Source organism: Haematobia irritans, chromosome 3 (genome assembly GCF_050003625.1).
Source record: "Haematobia irritans isolate KBUSLIRL chromosome 3, ASM5000362v1, whole genome shotgun sequence".
In the NCBI taxonomy this organism is placed as follows: domain Eukaryota; kingdom Metazoa; phylum Arthropoda; class Insecta; order Diptera; family Muscidae; genus Haematobia; species Haematobia irritans.
Genome location: NC_134399.1, coordinates 33,723,267 through 33,740,674, shown reverse-complemented (window position 1 = coordinate 33,740,674; position 17,408 = coordinate 33,723,267). Strand labels below are relative to the sequence as shown.

Here is a 17,408-nt window from a genome sequence, read left to right as displayed (position 1 = left end):
GGAAGTTTTCCAAGACTAACAAAATATTCGGATGTACGGAATATGGGTTGATAAACGTCAATTATGACTAGATCGGTGATTACTATATATGGCAGCTAAATCTGAATCGATTTTTTCCCAAATCAATAGTGATTCTCTTTGTGTCGAACTCTATCCCAGCAAAAAAAGCGTCGCCACAAAAGTAATGAAAATGTTCTTTTTGGATCCGGAAGTGGTGCTAAATTGACGCAGAAGCGATGAATTTAACATGGGCTTGTCATAGGACGGAAGTCCTCCATTTCAACAGCCAGTGCACTAAATTTGCATCACTTCTTTAGGTCTGATCCGAATTCAATGTTTTGGATGTAAATTAAAACAATCTGTGATATTTTGTCAAATAAATAATTTAAAATTTTTTTATATTTATTTTCATAATTTATTATGATTGTAAATCTTGTAATAAATAAATAATTTTTTGTTTATAATTTTAAATGGATTCTAACGCTTGTGTGAAACGTTTGACCTCAAATATTTTCAAAAATTCACAATTTTTTCAGATTGGATTTATCGTTTTTTCGACAAAATTTAAATAATTTGTACCATTTTATGAATTCTTAAACTGTTTTTAACCTATTTGAAACAAAAAAAGTTAAAATTACCCATTAAAAATATGAAAAATCCAAGTTATAAAAAATTGAATAAACAGAACTTTCTGGGTAGTTAAAATAAAGAACATCATTGGGAGTGCATCTTCCGGAAGGGCTTTTAAAGTTGTGCCTTTGGAAGAACTTCCAAATTTTTGTGCTGGGATGCCAAATATGAGGACGATCAGGACTAAACTGCGAGCTGTACTTTGCACACAAACATTTTTTAGTTTGATTAAAAAATGACTGTTAAAAAAATTTTTAGTTAAAAATTAAAAAGAAATCCGTCACACTTTTGACGTGATCTAGTCTTCCGAGTTTGATAAAAAAGTTAATTGTATCAATTAATTTTTCAATTAACAATTTTTAAATTTACAATCATTGACTAAATTAACTTAATGTTTCTATCTCGATTAGAAAGTTAATTGTATCAATTAATTTATTAATTGAAAACATTTTCAACTTCAATCAACTTTTTAATAAGAAATATTTTGGGTGATATTTTTTCTGTGTAAATCCATAAAGGCTTCGCTAGCAAATTTTCTACAATTAACACTTGCCGCTGGCAAGGTATCTTAAAACTTCTTAACACCGTCTTCTCAATTGAAAGTTAGGCCGTACGGGGTATATATTAAACAACAAAGGCCGATTAAATACGTAAATAATTCAGTTTGATAAATTTTTCTGTAGAAAAAAAAAATTTTGACAAAATTTTCTATAGAAATAAAATTTTGACAAAATTGTTTATAGAAACTAAATTTTGCTAGATTATTTTTGGGAATCGACCGATATGGACCAATTTTTACATGGTTGTTAGCGGCCATATACCTGCGCAACGTACCAAATTTCAACCGGATCGGGCGAATTTTGCTCTTCCAAGGGGCTCCGGAGGTCAAATCTGGGGATCGGTTTATATGGGGGCTATATATAATTATGGACCGATGTGAACCAATTTTTGCATGGTTGTTAGAGACCTTATACTAACACGATGTGCCAAATTTCAGCCGGATGGGATGACATTTGCTTCTCTTAGAGGCTACGCAAACCAAATCTGGGGATCGGTTTATATGGTTGCTATATATAATTATGGGCCGATGTGAACCAATTTTTGCATGTTTGGTAAAGACCATTTACTAGCACCGTGTACCAAATTTCAGTCGGATCGGATGAAATTTGCTTCTCTTAGAGGCTCCGCAAGCCGAATCTGGGGATCGGTTTATATGGGGGCTATATATAATTGTGGACCGATTTGGACCAATTTTTGCATGCGCGTGAGAGAGCTTATACTAACACCATGCGTCATGGTGTTAGTATAAGCTTCAACTCCAAGAGGCTCCGCAAGCCAAATCTGAGCATCGGTTTATATGGGGGATATACGTAAAAGTGATCCGATATGGCCCATTTGCAATATCGTCCGACCTACATCAATAATAACTACTTGTGCCAAGATTCAAGTCATTGGCTTGTTTCTGAACTACTCAGAATTTCACCACGACCCAGAATATATATATATATATATATATATATATATATATATATATATATATATATATATATATATATATATATATATATATATATATATATATATATATATATATATATATATATATATATATATATATATATATATATATATATATAATATATATATTATATATATATATATATATATATATATATATATATATATATATATATATATATATATATATATGGTGGAGGGTATCAAAACTATCTAAATTTAATTTAAATTACATACCTATAAGACCAAAACGACTTCATTGAGAAGTTTATCTACTATTAGACAAGGAACAAAACTTTATATCAAAGAAATACATCTTCTATGCTTAGCAAAATTCGCATTCGAATTGTAAGGATAAGAATTCGGTGGTCTAACGACAATATTTTTTCCATGTGGTAATGAAGCTTGAAACATTTACGAAAAACTAATTCTGCAACCATTATTTATCATTATTGTTTAAGCTATTTTTCAACAGCAAAATATATATAAACTCTTAATCCATGATTAATTGCCATAGCTAATTTAGTGTTAGTAATGCCTTTGGAATTCCAGTACTTAATATAAAAAATAAAATTTCAACAAAATTTAATATCTATTAGAATTTAATCATATGTGTAGATCCGGTTCTTTGTTGGTTTATTTTCTCTCTTCTACCAAAAGAATCAAAAATTACTTTCAATAATTTCTGTTGATGCTAATTTTTGTAGCTAATGATTCGATGACATGAAGATACAAGTTATGTTAGATCCACACAGAAATACCAAACTTGTTCTATTAATAAATTTATTTATTTTTATACCCTCCACCATAGGATGGGGGTATATTAACTTTGTCATTCCGTTTGTAACACATCGAAATATTGCTCTAAAGACCCTATAAAGTATATATATTCTGGGTCGTGGTGAAATTCTGAGTCGATCTAAGCATGTCCGTCCGTCCGTCTGTCCGTCCGTCCGTCTGTCAGGCTGTCCGTCCGTCTGTGAAAATCACGCTAACTTCCGAACGAAACAAGCTATCGACATGAAACTTGGCACAAGTAGTTGTTATTGATGTAGGTCGGATGGTATTGAAAATGGGCCATATCGGACCACGTTTACGTATAGCCCCCATATAAACCGATCCCCAAATTTGGCTTGGGGAGCCTCCCGGAGCAGCAAACTTCATCCGATCCGGTTGAAATTTGTACGTGGTCTTAGTATACGGTCTCTAACAACCATGCAAAAATTGGTCCATATCGGTCCATAATTATATATAGCCCCCATATAAACCGATCCCAGATTTGACCTCCGGAGCCTCTTGGAGGGGCAAAATTCATCCGATCCGATTGATATTTGGTACCTGATGTTAGTATATGGTCTCTAACAACCATGCAAAAATTGGTCAATATCGGTCCATAATTATATATAGCCCCCATATAAACCGATCCCAGATTTGACCTCCGGAGACTTTTGGAGGGGCAAAATTCATCCGATGCGGTTGAAATTTGGTACCTGATGTTAGTATACGGCCTCTAACAACCATGCAAAAATTGGTCCATATCGGTCCATAATTATATATAGCTCCCATATAAACCGATCCCCAGATTTGACCACCGGAGCCTCTTGGAGGAGCAAAATTCATCCGATCCGGTTGAAAATTAGTACGTGGTCTTAGTATACGGTTTTTAACAACCATGCAAAAATTGGTCCATATCGGTCCATAATTATATATAGCCCCCATATAAACCGATCCCCAGATTTGACCTCCGCAGCCTCTTGGAGGGACAAAAATTCATCCGATCCGGTTGAAATTTGGTACCTGATGTTAGTTTACGGCATCTCATAACCATGCAAAAATTGGTCCATATCGGTCCATAATTATATATAGCCCCCATATAAACCGATCCCCAGATATGAACTCCGGAGCCTCTTGGAAAGAAAAAATCATCCGATCCAGTTGAAATTTAGTACATGGTGTTAGTATATGGTCTCTAACAACCATGCAAAATTTGGTCCATATCGGTCCATAATTATATATAGTTCCCATATAAACCGTCCCCAGATTTGACGTCCGGAACCTCTTGGAGGAGCAAAAGTCATCCGATACGGCTGAAATTTGGTACATTTTGTCAATATATGGCCTCTAATAGCCATGTAAAAATTGGTCCATATCGGTCTTTAGTTATATATAGCCGATGACTTATTACACAAAAATTGGTCCATATCGCCAAAAATAATCTACCAAAACTTTATTTCCATAGAAAATTTTGTCAAATTTTATTACTATAGAAAGTTTTGTCAAAATTTCATTTCTCTAGAAAGTTTTGTCAAAAGTTTATTTCTATACAAATGTTTGTCAAAATTTTATTTCCATAGAAAATTTTGTCAAAATTTTATTTCTATAGAAAATTTTGTAATCTACCTAAACTTTATTTCCATAGAAAATTTTGTCATATTTTATTACTATAGAAAGTTTTGTTAAAATTTCATTTCTATAGAAAGTTTTGTCAAAAGTTTATTTCTATTATATTACATGTTAGCCTGATACCGAAACAGGCAATTGACGTCCAAATGCATTATATCTAATTATACAATTATTTTTCGAGCTTTATGGACAGATATAGATTAAGGAACATGGTTAATAGAGCCATTGAAAAGAAAACGCCAGATACCAATCTATACACGCCTGGACTGTACATGTTTCGGCGAATGAACCTTTCCACAGCCTTTAGTATAGATCTGGCTGGGAGAGATAACTCAATTTTGGGCCCTTTATGCTAACTCCTTATGGAGAAAACATTTGGGAAATTTCCTCTTACAAATTGAATCATCTTTTCTCCCACTGTACATCATCTTTTCATATAACTTACGAGTCCCTTAATCTTATTTTTATTTCGTTTTGTTACATAGTAATGCATAGTAATGTTATTTCTATAGAAATGTTTGTCAAAGTTTTATTTCTATAGAAAATTTTGTAAAAAATTTATTTCTGTAGAAAATTTTGTCAACATTTTATTTCTATACAAAATTTTGTCAAAATTTTATTTCTATACAATATTTTGTCAACATTTTATTTCTATAGAAATTTTTGTCAAAACTGTATTGCTATAGAAAATTTTGTCAACATTTTACTTCCATAGAAAATTTTGTCAACATTTTATTTCTATAGAAAATTTTGTCAAGTTTTTATTGCTATAGAAAATTTTGTCAAAATTTTATTTCTATAGAAAATTTTGTCAAAATTTTATTTCTATAGAAAATTTTGTCAAGGTTTCATTTCTATAGAAAATTTTGTCAAAATTTTATTTCTATAGAAAATTTTGTCTAACTAGATTATATACGTATTTAATCGGCCTTTTTTTGTTTAATATATACCCCGTATGGGCTAACTTACAATTTAGAAGACAGTGTTAAAAAGTTTTACGATACCTTGCCATCGGCAAGTGTTATCGCAACTCAAGTAATTCGATTGTGGATGACAGCCTTTAGTAGAAGTTCCTACGCAATCCATGGTGGAGGGTACATAAGATTCGGCCTGGCCGAACTTACGGCCGTATATACTTGTTTGATTTGCATTTGAATTGCGGGTTTAAATTGCATCCATTAATATTTTTAATATTTTGTAAAGCAAAATCTTTGGAACCGGACAAACTTTGACAACCATGTTTTGTTTACAATGTTCCCTCGGTGAATATGGTTGCGGTCAAAAGTTTACATCTTCGCTTCCAAAAATACCAATCACATCCATCCATCCATCCGTTTGTCCGTTCGTTGAAATCCCTCCGTCCGTCTCTATGTGTTGCGGCAAACAAAGTAAACTGAATAATTGTTTAAGTACAATAAAATATCTATCTCAAAACGATCGTGCGTTTTGATTAAAATTTTCCTTGGATGAGGGTATTTACGGTCGGTTTATCCAAGCGATGCGTGTGTACTGCGTACTTGTGTTTTGATTTAATTTAAAATAATTTAACCTAGTTGAAGATAATTCGAGTACTCGAAGAATGACAACTAACGTCACACTGTCAAAATAATATTTGAGTAATACGATAAAGGTGATTTTTGTAAATTTTTGCATATTAAGGTGAGTTCGTTTTATCACCCAAATACTAAATTAAAAGTGCAAAAGTATATATGAAGACGATTAAATTTTTATCAAGTGTTGTAAAATTATGGATGATCCTATATATTGGTTGCTAAACATTTAATTATTTGAAAAAAATTTACTGTGAAAATAAGCTAGTTTTAAGCTTGAAAACTGACCATAGTACTTACTTTTAGTGATTAAAATATTGAAATTGAATGTGTCCAATGGTTTTTGGGAGTTATTATGGGCTCGAAACAAAAAAAAAAATCAAACATGTGGATATACCCAATTCAAAATTCTACGGTTGAAATTTTAATTCTATATTATTACTTAAATCATTACCAGATGCCAATTGCACTTTCTATATACCACACAAATACATATATTTTTTTTTTCAAAAATACACGAAATTCTATATAAAACAAGTATATACGGCCGTAAGTTCGGCCGTATATACTTATGTACCCTCCACCATGGATTGCGTAGAAACTTCTTCTACACACTGCCATCCACAATCGAATTACTTGGGTTGGGGTAAAGCTTACCGATGGCAAGGTATCTTAAAACCTCCTAACACCGTCTTCTAAATTGTAAGTAAGTCCATACGTGGTATATATTAAATTAAAAAAGACCGATTAAATACGTATATAATTTAGTTTGACAAAATTTTTTATAGAAATAAAATTTTGACAAAATTTTCTATACAAATAAAATTTTGATAACATTTTCTATAGATAATAAATTTGGTCAAAATTTTCTATAGAAATAAAGTTTTGACAATATTTTCTATAGAAATAAAATTTTGACAACATTTTTTATAGAAATAAAATTTTTACAAAATTTTCTATAGAAATAAAATTTTTACAAAATTTTTTATAGAAATAAAGTTTTGACAATATTTTCTAAAGAAATGAAATTTTAACAAAAGTTTCTATAGAAATAAAATTTTGACAAAATTTTTTATAGAAATAAAATTTTAACAAAATTTTTTATAGAAATAAAATTTTGACAAAATTTTCTATAGAAATAAAGTTTTGACAATATTTTCTATAGAAATGAAATTTTAACAAAATTTTCTATAGAAATAAAATTTTGATAGATTATTCTTGGCTCGAGTGGCAACCATGATTATAAACCGATATGGACCAATTTTTGTATGATTGGGGATTGGCTATATATATATAACTATAGACCGATATGTACCAATATTGGTATGGTTGTTAGCGGCCATATACTAACACCGGGTTCCAAATTTGAACCAGATCGGATGAATTTTGCTCCTCCAAGGGGCTCCGGAGGTCAAATCTGGAGAACGGTTTATATGGGGGCTATATATAATTATGGACCGATGTGGATCAATTCTGTCATGGTTGTTAGAGACCATATACCAACACCATGTACCAAATTTCAGCCGTATCGGATGAAATTTGCTTCTCGTTGAGGCTCCGCAAGCCAAATCTGGGGATCGGTTTATATGGATGGTTGTTAGAAACCATGTACCAACACCGTGTACCAAATTTCAGCGGGATGGGATGAAATTTGCTTCCCTTTGAGGCTCCGGAAACCAAATCTGGGGATCGGTTTATATGGGGGCTATATATAATTATGGACCGATGAGGACCAAGACTCAGAATATATATACTTTATGGGGTCTTAGAACAATATTTCGATGTGTTACAAACGGAATGACAAAGTTAATATACCCCCCATCCTATGGTGGAGGGTATAAAAATGTCATGTCATGTCAAATGTTTGTATAAGAACAGGATTTTAAATTTATCCATTAGAAATTCTTTTAAATTAACTAATATTAGCACTTGTATTGGCGTCAACTATTTTCAGAATATACAAAAATTAAAACTCGAAATCAAATTCAAAAGAAATGCATGTATGCATGGACTGAATACATACAACGAAAAACCTTTGGACTATAATGTTTTCTAAAACAAGATTCTTTAAAGCATATAATTAACAATCGTTGTATCGCTAGTAATTTAGTACAAAATTTTTATGAACTAAGTGCCAGTATTTCAATGACATAACAATAAGTGCAATGCTAACTAAAGCAGATGTAGTATTTTGGTATACTTCTCAAAAATAGTACGAATGAACTACAGCGTGATTAAAATGGTAAAAATCTCTCAGAATTAATTTAATTAATCTCGAAATTTAGAACACAATTTAGTTATATTTTCGCACGATATAGCCTCTTTAAGAAGTAGATTTCATCCAATCGGGCTTAAATCAGATATGTTGTGTCAGTATATACCCATATTTGTCTTGCCGAAACTCATGGAAGAACAAAAATTCGGATAGCATATCCGGTTGAAATTCGTGACTTTGTCGATATCAGTCGAGATATCGATATCTTTTATTTTATTTTATTTCTATAAAAAATTTTGTCAAAATTTTATTTCTATAGAAAATTTTTTAAAAATTTTGATTTCTACAGAAAATTTTGTTAAAAATTTTATTTCTATAGAAAATTTTGTCGCAATTTTATTTCTGTAGAATTTTTTTTTCAAAATTTTATTTCTATTAAAAATTTTTTCAAAATTTTATTTCTGTAGAAAATTTTGTCAAAATTTTATTTCTGTAGAAAATTTTGTCAAAATTTTATTTCTATAGAAAATTTTGTCAAAATTTTATTTTTATAGAAAATTTTGTCAAAATGTTATTTCTATAGAATTTTTGTCAACATTTTATTTCAATAGAAAATTTTGCCAAAATTTTATTTCTATAGAAAATTTTATCAACATTTTATTTTTTTAAAAAGGTTTGTCAAAATTTTATTTCTATAGAAAGTTTTGATGTTTGTAGACAATTTTGTCAAAATTCTATTGCTATAGAAAATTTTGTCAACATTTTATTTCTTTAAAGAATTTTGTCAAAATTTTGATTTTTATAGAAAATTTTGTTAATATATTGATTTCTCTAGAAAATTGTACCAAAGTTTTGAATGCTATAGAAAATTTTGTCAAAAAAATTTTTCTATAGAAAATTTTGTTAAAATTTTATTTCTATAGAAAATTTTGTCAAAATTTTGATTTCTGCAGAAAATTTTGTTAAAATTTTGATTCCTATAGAAAATTCTGTAAAAATTTTATTTCTGTAGAAAACTTTCTAAAAATTTTATTTCTATAGAAAATGTTATCAAAATTTTATTTCTATTAAAAATTTTTTCAAAATTTCAGTTGTATAGAAAATTTTGTCAACATTTTTATTTCTATAGAAAATTTTGTCAAAATTTTATTTCTATAGAAAATTTTGTCAAGATTCTGATTTCTGTAGAAAATTTTTTCAAAATTTTGTTCGATAGAAGATTTTGCCAAAAACAAACCCAGCCAACTAAATACAAATCGATGATTTGAGTTTGGCAAAGGAAAAGAGATATGCTTGCAAATTTGCTTAGGCAGTAGCCGACTATTAAACCCTTTTTCGGAAGGTTCAAGTGTATTTCACTTTGGGTTGAGTGAATTACCCGAATTTATTCTGATAATTGGTTGATAGTTTTGCTGCAAGTAGAGGATGCTGATGAGGAATGTGGTAATTCCGAAACAGCTGTACATCCAACCATCTTGCAGTCTTTGCCCAAATAAATTTGACAAGCATACTTTTCCTCTGTTGGTTAAGCTACACTTGTAGTTTAGTCAATGCATGACTTTAAGCTGAGATCAAAAACAACAATAACGATTGAAGAGAAGCCAACAATAACAAACAAAACGAAAATTTTATTTCTATAGAAAACTTTGTCAAAATTGTATTTCTATAGAAAATTTTGTCAACATTTTGTTTCTTTAAAAAGGTTTGTCAAAATTTTATTTCTATAGAAAATGTTTTTGCTTTTCGACAATTTTGTCAAAATTCTACTTCTATAGAAAATTTGTCCAACATTTTATTTCTTTAAAAAGTTTTTCAAAATTTTATTTCTATAGAAAAATTTGTCAAAATTTTGATTTTTATAGAAAATTGTTCCAAAATTTTGAATTCTATAGCAAATTTTGTCAAAATTCTATTTCTATAGAAAATGTTGTCAATATTTTATTTCTGTAGAAAATTTATGGTAATTTGGCAGGAATATTTTGCAAATTCTACCAAAACTGCAAAGAATTTCCTAATCTACCGAACAGTAAAAAACTTCCATTTTTGGAAGAATTCTTCCAACTGTGCTCCCATAAAAATAAATTTTTCGTTATATTCCCAAAAATAGTAAGAATGAACTATTATTATTGCTATCATTAAAAATGTATACATTTTCAATCTCTTCCTTAGTTGACTCTATTTTGTAATTAGATTAAAAAGTTAATAGTATCAATTAATTTTTTTAACTGAGTACTTTTTAAACTTCCATTAACTTTTTAAATGGAAATTTGTTGATAATATATTTTTCACTGCAGATGTTCTCTAATAACCGTGCATAAATTAGACTATATGTATCCATAATTATATATGGCCTCCATTTAAGCCGACTCCCCAAGATTTGTCTTCTATAGGACGAACAAATTTAATCCGATCCGGTTGAAATTTGGCTCTTTGCACTGAAACATTTTTTTTCCTCTTGCCAATTGATTTTTATACCCTCCACCATAGGATGGTGGTATATTAACTTTGTCATTCCATTTGTAACACATCGAAATATTGCTCTAAGACCCCATAAATAAAGTATATATATTCTGGGTCGTGGTGAAATTCTGAGTCGATCTGAGCATGTCCGTCCGTCCGTCCGCCTGTTGAAATCACGTTAACTTCCGAACGAAACAAGCTATCGACTTGAAACTTGGCACAAGTAGTTGTTATTGATGTAGGTGGGATGGTATTGCAAATGGGCCATATCGGTTCACTTTTACGTATAGCCCCCATTAAAGGTCCCCCAGATTTGGCTTGCGGAGCCTCTAAGAGAACCATATTTCATCCGATCTGGCTGAAATTTGGTACATGGTGTTGGTATATGGTCTCTAACAACCATGCAAAAATTAGTCTACATCGGTCCATAATTATATATAGCCCCCATATAAACCGATCCCCAGATTTGGCTTGCGGGGCCTCTAAGAGAAGCAAATTTCATCCGATCTGGTTGAAATTTGGTACGTGATGGTAGTATATGATATTTAACAACCATGCCAAAAGTGGTTCATATCAGTCCATAATCATATATAGCCCCCATATAAACCGATCCCGAGATTTGGTTTTGGAGCCTCTTGGAGGAGCAAATTTCTGGCTCTCTACGTACCGTGCAAAAGTCCATGTCGATTCGTAATTATTTGTAGACTTACCTATACATAACTTTTTTGTCTAATATATATACCACGTATGGACTAACTCACAATCTAGAAAACGATGTTAAGAAGTTTTAAGATACCATAACCCAATTAATTCGATTGTGGATGACAGTCTTTCGTGGAAGTTTCTACGCAATCCATGGCGGAGGGTACATAAGATTCGGCCTGGCCGAACTTACGGCCGTATATACTTTTTTTTTTTTAATTTATTTCTATAGAAAATTTTATCAAAATTGTATTTCTATTAAAAATTTTGATTTCCGTAGAAAATGTTGTCAAAATGTTGATTTCTACAGAAAATTTTGTTAAAGTTTTGAATCCTATAGAAAATTTTGTCAAAATTTTATTTCTGTTGAAAATAGTTTTGAAAATTTTATTTTTATAGAAAATTTTATCAAAATTTTATTTCTATTAAAAATTTTGTCAAAATTTTATTTCTGTAGAAAATTCTGTCAAAATTTTATTTTTATAGAAAATGTTGTCAAAATTTTTTTTCTGTAGAAAATTTTGTCAAAATTTTATTTCTATAGAAAATTTTGTCAAAATTTTATTTCTATAGAAAATTTTGTCACAATTTTATTTCTATAGAAAATTTTGTCGAGATTTTGATTTCTGTAGAAAATTTTGTCAAAATTTTATTCGATAGAAAATTTTGTCAAAATTTTATTTCTATAGAAATTTTTGTCAAAATTTTATTTTTATAGTAAAATTTAGTTTTATAGTAAAATTTTCTATAGAAAATTTTATCAAAATTTTGGTTTCTACAGAAAATTGTTTGTCAAAATTGTATTTCTGTAGAATTTTTTTTTTCAAAATTTTATTTCTATAGAAATTGTTATCAACATTTTATTTCTATTAAAAAAAATTGTCAAAATTTTATTTCTATAGAAAAATTTGTCAAAATTTTGATTTTTATAGAAAATTATTCCAAAATTTTGAATTCTATAGCAAATTTTGTCAAAATTCTATTTCTATAGAAAATGTTGTCAATATTTTATTTCTGTAGAAAATTTATGGCTATTTGTCAGAATTTTCTAATCTACCGAACAGTAAAAACTTCAATTTTTGGAAGAATTCTTCCAACTGTGCTCCCAGAAAAGGAAATTTTTCGTTATAGTAACAATGAAAAATGAAAAATGTATACATTTTCAATCTCTTCCGGATTTGACTCTATTTTGTAATTAGATTAAAGAGTTAATAGTATCAATTAATTTTTAACTGAGTACTTTCTAAACTTCCCAAGATTTGTCTTCTAAACGGCGAACAAATTTCATTCGATCCGGTTGAAATTTGGCTCTATGAACAGAAACTTTTTTTCTCTTACCAATTCATTTGTATACCCTTCACCACTACTGTGGTACAGGGTATAATAAATTTGTGCATTTGTATGTAACGACAAGAAGGAGTAATCATAGACCAATCATAGACCTTTTAGTATACGGATCGGCTTAGAATTAAATTCTGAGTCGATTTAGCGATGTCCGTCTGTCTGTCTGACTGTCTGGCTGTCTGTCCGTCTGTCTGTCTGTTGATGTATTTTTGTGTGCAAAGTACAGCTCGCAATTTTACTCCGATTGTCCTAAAATTTGGTAAAGGGTGCTGTTTCGACTCAAAGACGATCCCTATTGATTTTGGAAAAAATCGGTTCAGATTGGTAAATTTGATTGAAATCGGTTCAGATTTAGATATAGCTCCCATATATAGCTTTCGCCCGATTTAAACTCATATGACCACAGAGGCCAATTTTTTGCTCCGATTTAGTTGAAATTTTGCACAGGGGGTAGAATTAGCATTGTAGCTATGCGTGCCAAATTAGGTTGAAATCGGTTCAGATTTAGATATAACTCCCGTATATATGTTTTTCTGATTTCGACAAAAATGGTCAAAATACCATTGTGTTCCACCCTAGTGCATTAGCCGACTTAAATTTTGAGTCTATAGATTTTGTAGAAGTCTATCAAATTCTGTCCAGATCGAGTGATATTTAAATGTATGTATTTGGGACAAACCTTTATATATAGCACCCAACACATTTGACGGATGTGATATGGTATCGAAAATTTAGATCTACAAAGTGGTGCAGGGTATAATATAGTCGGCCCCGCCCGACTTTAGACTTTCATTACTTGTTTAAATTGTAATTGCTGCAATCATCCATCACACAATTAATCCGAAATTAAAAATATTGTTGTTTTAAACATTAATTGAATTTTACGAAAAAAAAAAACAATTATATTTTTAATTGAAACATATAAAAGATTAACTAAGACATCAATTAAGTTTCTAATCAACAATATTTTTAATATCTAATTAATTCTTTGATTAATAGGGGTATTTTTGTGATTGAAACAATTTCAATTAAAAGAAGAATTTGATGAACTAATTTCGTGATTGATTTAGAAAAAAATCTGTGTAGGAGCAATTGAAAATAATTATTTTTTTAAAGGATTTTTTTTTTAAATAATGTAACCATAAAGAAATTGCTATTTTAGCGTAATAATGCAAACATACTAACCGCCCAAAACTTCGGGACATTTTTGAATCAAAAAAAAATTTTTTTTCACTGAAGTTCCATTGATAACTACTATTGACACATTTTTGGGATTCCCATAAATGTTCCATATATCTTCTCCGAATTCTCATTGCCGTCTATACTCACCTATGGGGGCTCTTTTGCCCGAAACATTAGCTGCCAGCTTCTGAGCACCAATTTCAGCCTTGCACACTGTTACATTGAAACCAGGAGACATATCCGTAAAAGTTTTCTCAGCTTCAGAGGCTGTAAAATCCACAGTATCTTCAAAATTTAGAGTATCACAATCAATATCATAGGCCGATTTATCCAAAGTGGTGGCACAAACTTCTGGACTATAGCCCAAATTAACGCGACAAGCCTTATCCAAGGGAAAATTCAACATGGCAATGATATTGAAGACACTAGCCATGAGATAGAAGAAGAAGAAAGGTTCTATCACCAGGTAATGGCGATAACGCCATACCTTTTGCATGTAGCTAAGTTTTTCCTCATTCTGAGGTTTATCCACTGTAGGGCTGGCCATTTCGATTAGCTAAAAATGATTTTTTTTTGCTATTTATATATTTTTTTTAATATTTTAATACCCTTATTTTTAGCCAGACCCCTTTAAAACATTTTAAGTCGCTCTCAATTTTTTTTTTTTGTAACAAAATAGCGTTGCAAAACGTTTAGTATGTCAACGCGCAGACGTCCGGCTCTCAACTAAACTTAGACAATAAAATTAAAATTTTTTAGTCGTTCTCATCATCACCAGTAGCTTTGGGGCTTAGCATTCGTTGATCATTCAGCGTATATGTGTTCGTGTGTGTGTGTGTATTTGGAGATGAAGATGATCAGCTTCTAAGATTTTCTCGTTTTGTGATTCTACTCTGAAATGAATATCATCTTTCTTAAGCTTTCTTTTGAGGGGAGGGTACGTTTTAGGTTCATGTTTATCAGGTTTGATGCTCGTTAATAAATGCGTATGAATTTGCTTAACATGCCATGACTGACTTATCATTGTTTTATTATTCAAATTTAGAAAAAAAAATTTTTTTGAAATTCAATTTCTATATCGCTGAGATTGTGTAACTGACCATCTAATATCTCACTCATCGTTGGGATTATGACAACAGAATTGTCAAACAATACAATCCCAGTAACAGTGTAACGAAACTGAATAAATTTAGCTATAACACACTGAAAAGAAAATATTATGCTAATATTTAAAGTTATTCAATCTATACTTTACGATACGTAATTTATTTAAAGGAGAATCCACAATCTTTGCTTTAGTTTTGCCAGGTGATTGTTGAACTTTTCCTCCACACACCAAAAACACCATATTTGTTCTAGATTTTTTGTTAGGAATATAATAGATATTCTTCCAAAATGCTTAACATGATACGCTTCAAAAATTAATTTTGACAAAAAAAAAATATATAATAATATACTACAACAAAAATAATACTATTTAATAATAAAATAAACAAGTATATACGGCCGTAAGTTCGGCCAGGCCGAAGCTTATGTACCCTCCATCATGGATTGCGTAGAAACTTCTTCTAAACACTGCCATCCAGAATCGAATTACTTAAGTTGCGGTAACGCAACTTAAGTAATCTTAAAACCTCCTAACACCATCTTCTAAATTGTATGTAAGTCTATACGTGGTATATATTAAATCAAACAAGATCGATCCAATACGTATATAATTCAGTTTGACAAAGTAGACATAAAATTTTTACAAAATTTTCTACAGAAATAAAATTTTAACAAAATTTTCTATAGAAATAAAATTTTAACAAATTTTTCTATAGAAATAAAATTTTCACAAAATTTTCTATAGAAATAAACTTTTGACAAAATTTTCTATAGAAATAAAATCTTGGTAGATTTTTTTTGGCTCGAGTGGCAACCATGATTATGAACCGAATAAAATTTGAACAAAATTTTCTATAGAAATAAAATTTTGACAACATTTTCTATAGAAACAAAATTTTGGTAGATTATTTTTGGCTCTAGTGGCAATCATGATTATGAACCGATATGGCCCAACTTTTGTGTGATTGGACCAATTTTGGTATGGTTGTTAGCGACCATATACTAACACTACGTCCCTAATTTGAGCCGGATCGGATGAATTTTGCTCCTCCAAGAGGTTCCGGAGGTCAAATCTGGAGAACGTTTTATATGGGGTCTATATATAATTATGGACCGATATGGACCAATTCTGCCACGGTTGTTAAAGATCATATACTAACACCATGTTCCAAATTACAACCGGATTGGATGAAATTTTCTTCTCTTGGAGACTTCGCAAGCAAATCTGGGGATCGGTTTATATGGGGGCTATATATAATTATGAACCGATGTGGACCAATTTTTGCATGGTTGTTAGAGACCATATACCAGCATCATATAAAAAATTTCAGCCGGATCGGATGAAATTTGCTTCTCTTTGAGGCTCCGCAAGCCAAATCTGGGGATCGGTTTATATGGGGGCTATATATGATTATGGACCGATGTAGACCAATTTTTGCACGATTGTTAGAGACCATATACCAACACCATGTACCAAATTTCAGCCACATCGGATGAAATATGCTTCTCTTAGAGGCTCCACAAGCCAAATCTGGGGATCGGTTTATATGGGAGCTATATATAATTAAGGACCGATATGGACCAATTTTTGCATGGTTGTTAGATACCATATACTAACATCATATAAAAAATTTCAGCCGGATCGGATGAAATTTGCTTCTCTTTGAGGCTCCGCAAGCCAAATCTGGGGATCGGTTTATATGGGGGCTATATATGATTATGGACCGATGTAGACCAATTTTTGCACGATTGTTAGAGACCATATACCAACACCATGTACCAAATTTCAGCCACATCGGATGAAATATGCTTCTCTTAGAGGCTCCACAAGCCAAATCTGGGGATCGGTTTATATGGGGGCTATATATAATTAAGGACCGATATGGACCAATTTTTGCATGGTTGTTAGATACCATATACTAACATCATGTACCAAATTTCAGCCGGATCGGATGAAATTTTCTTCTCTTTGAGGCTCGGCAAGCCAAATCTGGGGATCGGTTTATATGGGGGCTATATATAATTATGGACCGATGTGAACCAATTTTTGCACGGTTGTTAGAGACCATATACCAACACCATGTACCAAATTTCAGCCGGATCGGATGAAATTTGCTTCTCTTTTAGGCTCCGCAAGCCAAATCTGGGGATCGGTTTATATGGGGGCTATAAATAATTATGGACCGATGTGGACCAATTTTTGCATGGTTGTTAGAGACCATATACCAACACCATATACCAAATTTCAGCCGGATCGGATGAAATATGCTTCTGTTAGAGGCTCCCCAAGCCAAATC

The 17,408-nt window shown here is 31.0% G+C and overlaps 1 protein-coding gene across 1 annotated transcript in view; it reads right to left on the bottom strand.

Moving 5' to 3' along the window:
- Window positions 1-14,716, bottom strand: part of LOC142228373 (solute carrier family 46 member 2) — a 34,522-nt gene extending 19,806 nt beyond the window's left edge. Inside the window, exon 1 of the mRNA XM_075298783.1 lies at window positions 14,152-14,716. Within this exon, the coding sequence (XP_075154898.1) occupies window positions 14,152-14,551 (400 nt within the window). The 5' untranslated portion in view covers window positions 14,552-14,716. The remainder of the gene's footprint in view (window positions 1-14,151) is intronic.
- Window positions 14,717-17,408: the final 2,692 nt, after the last annotated feature.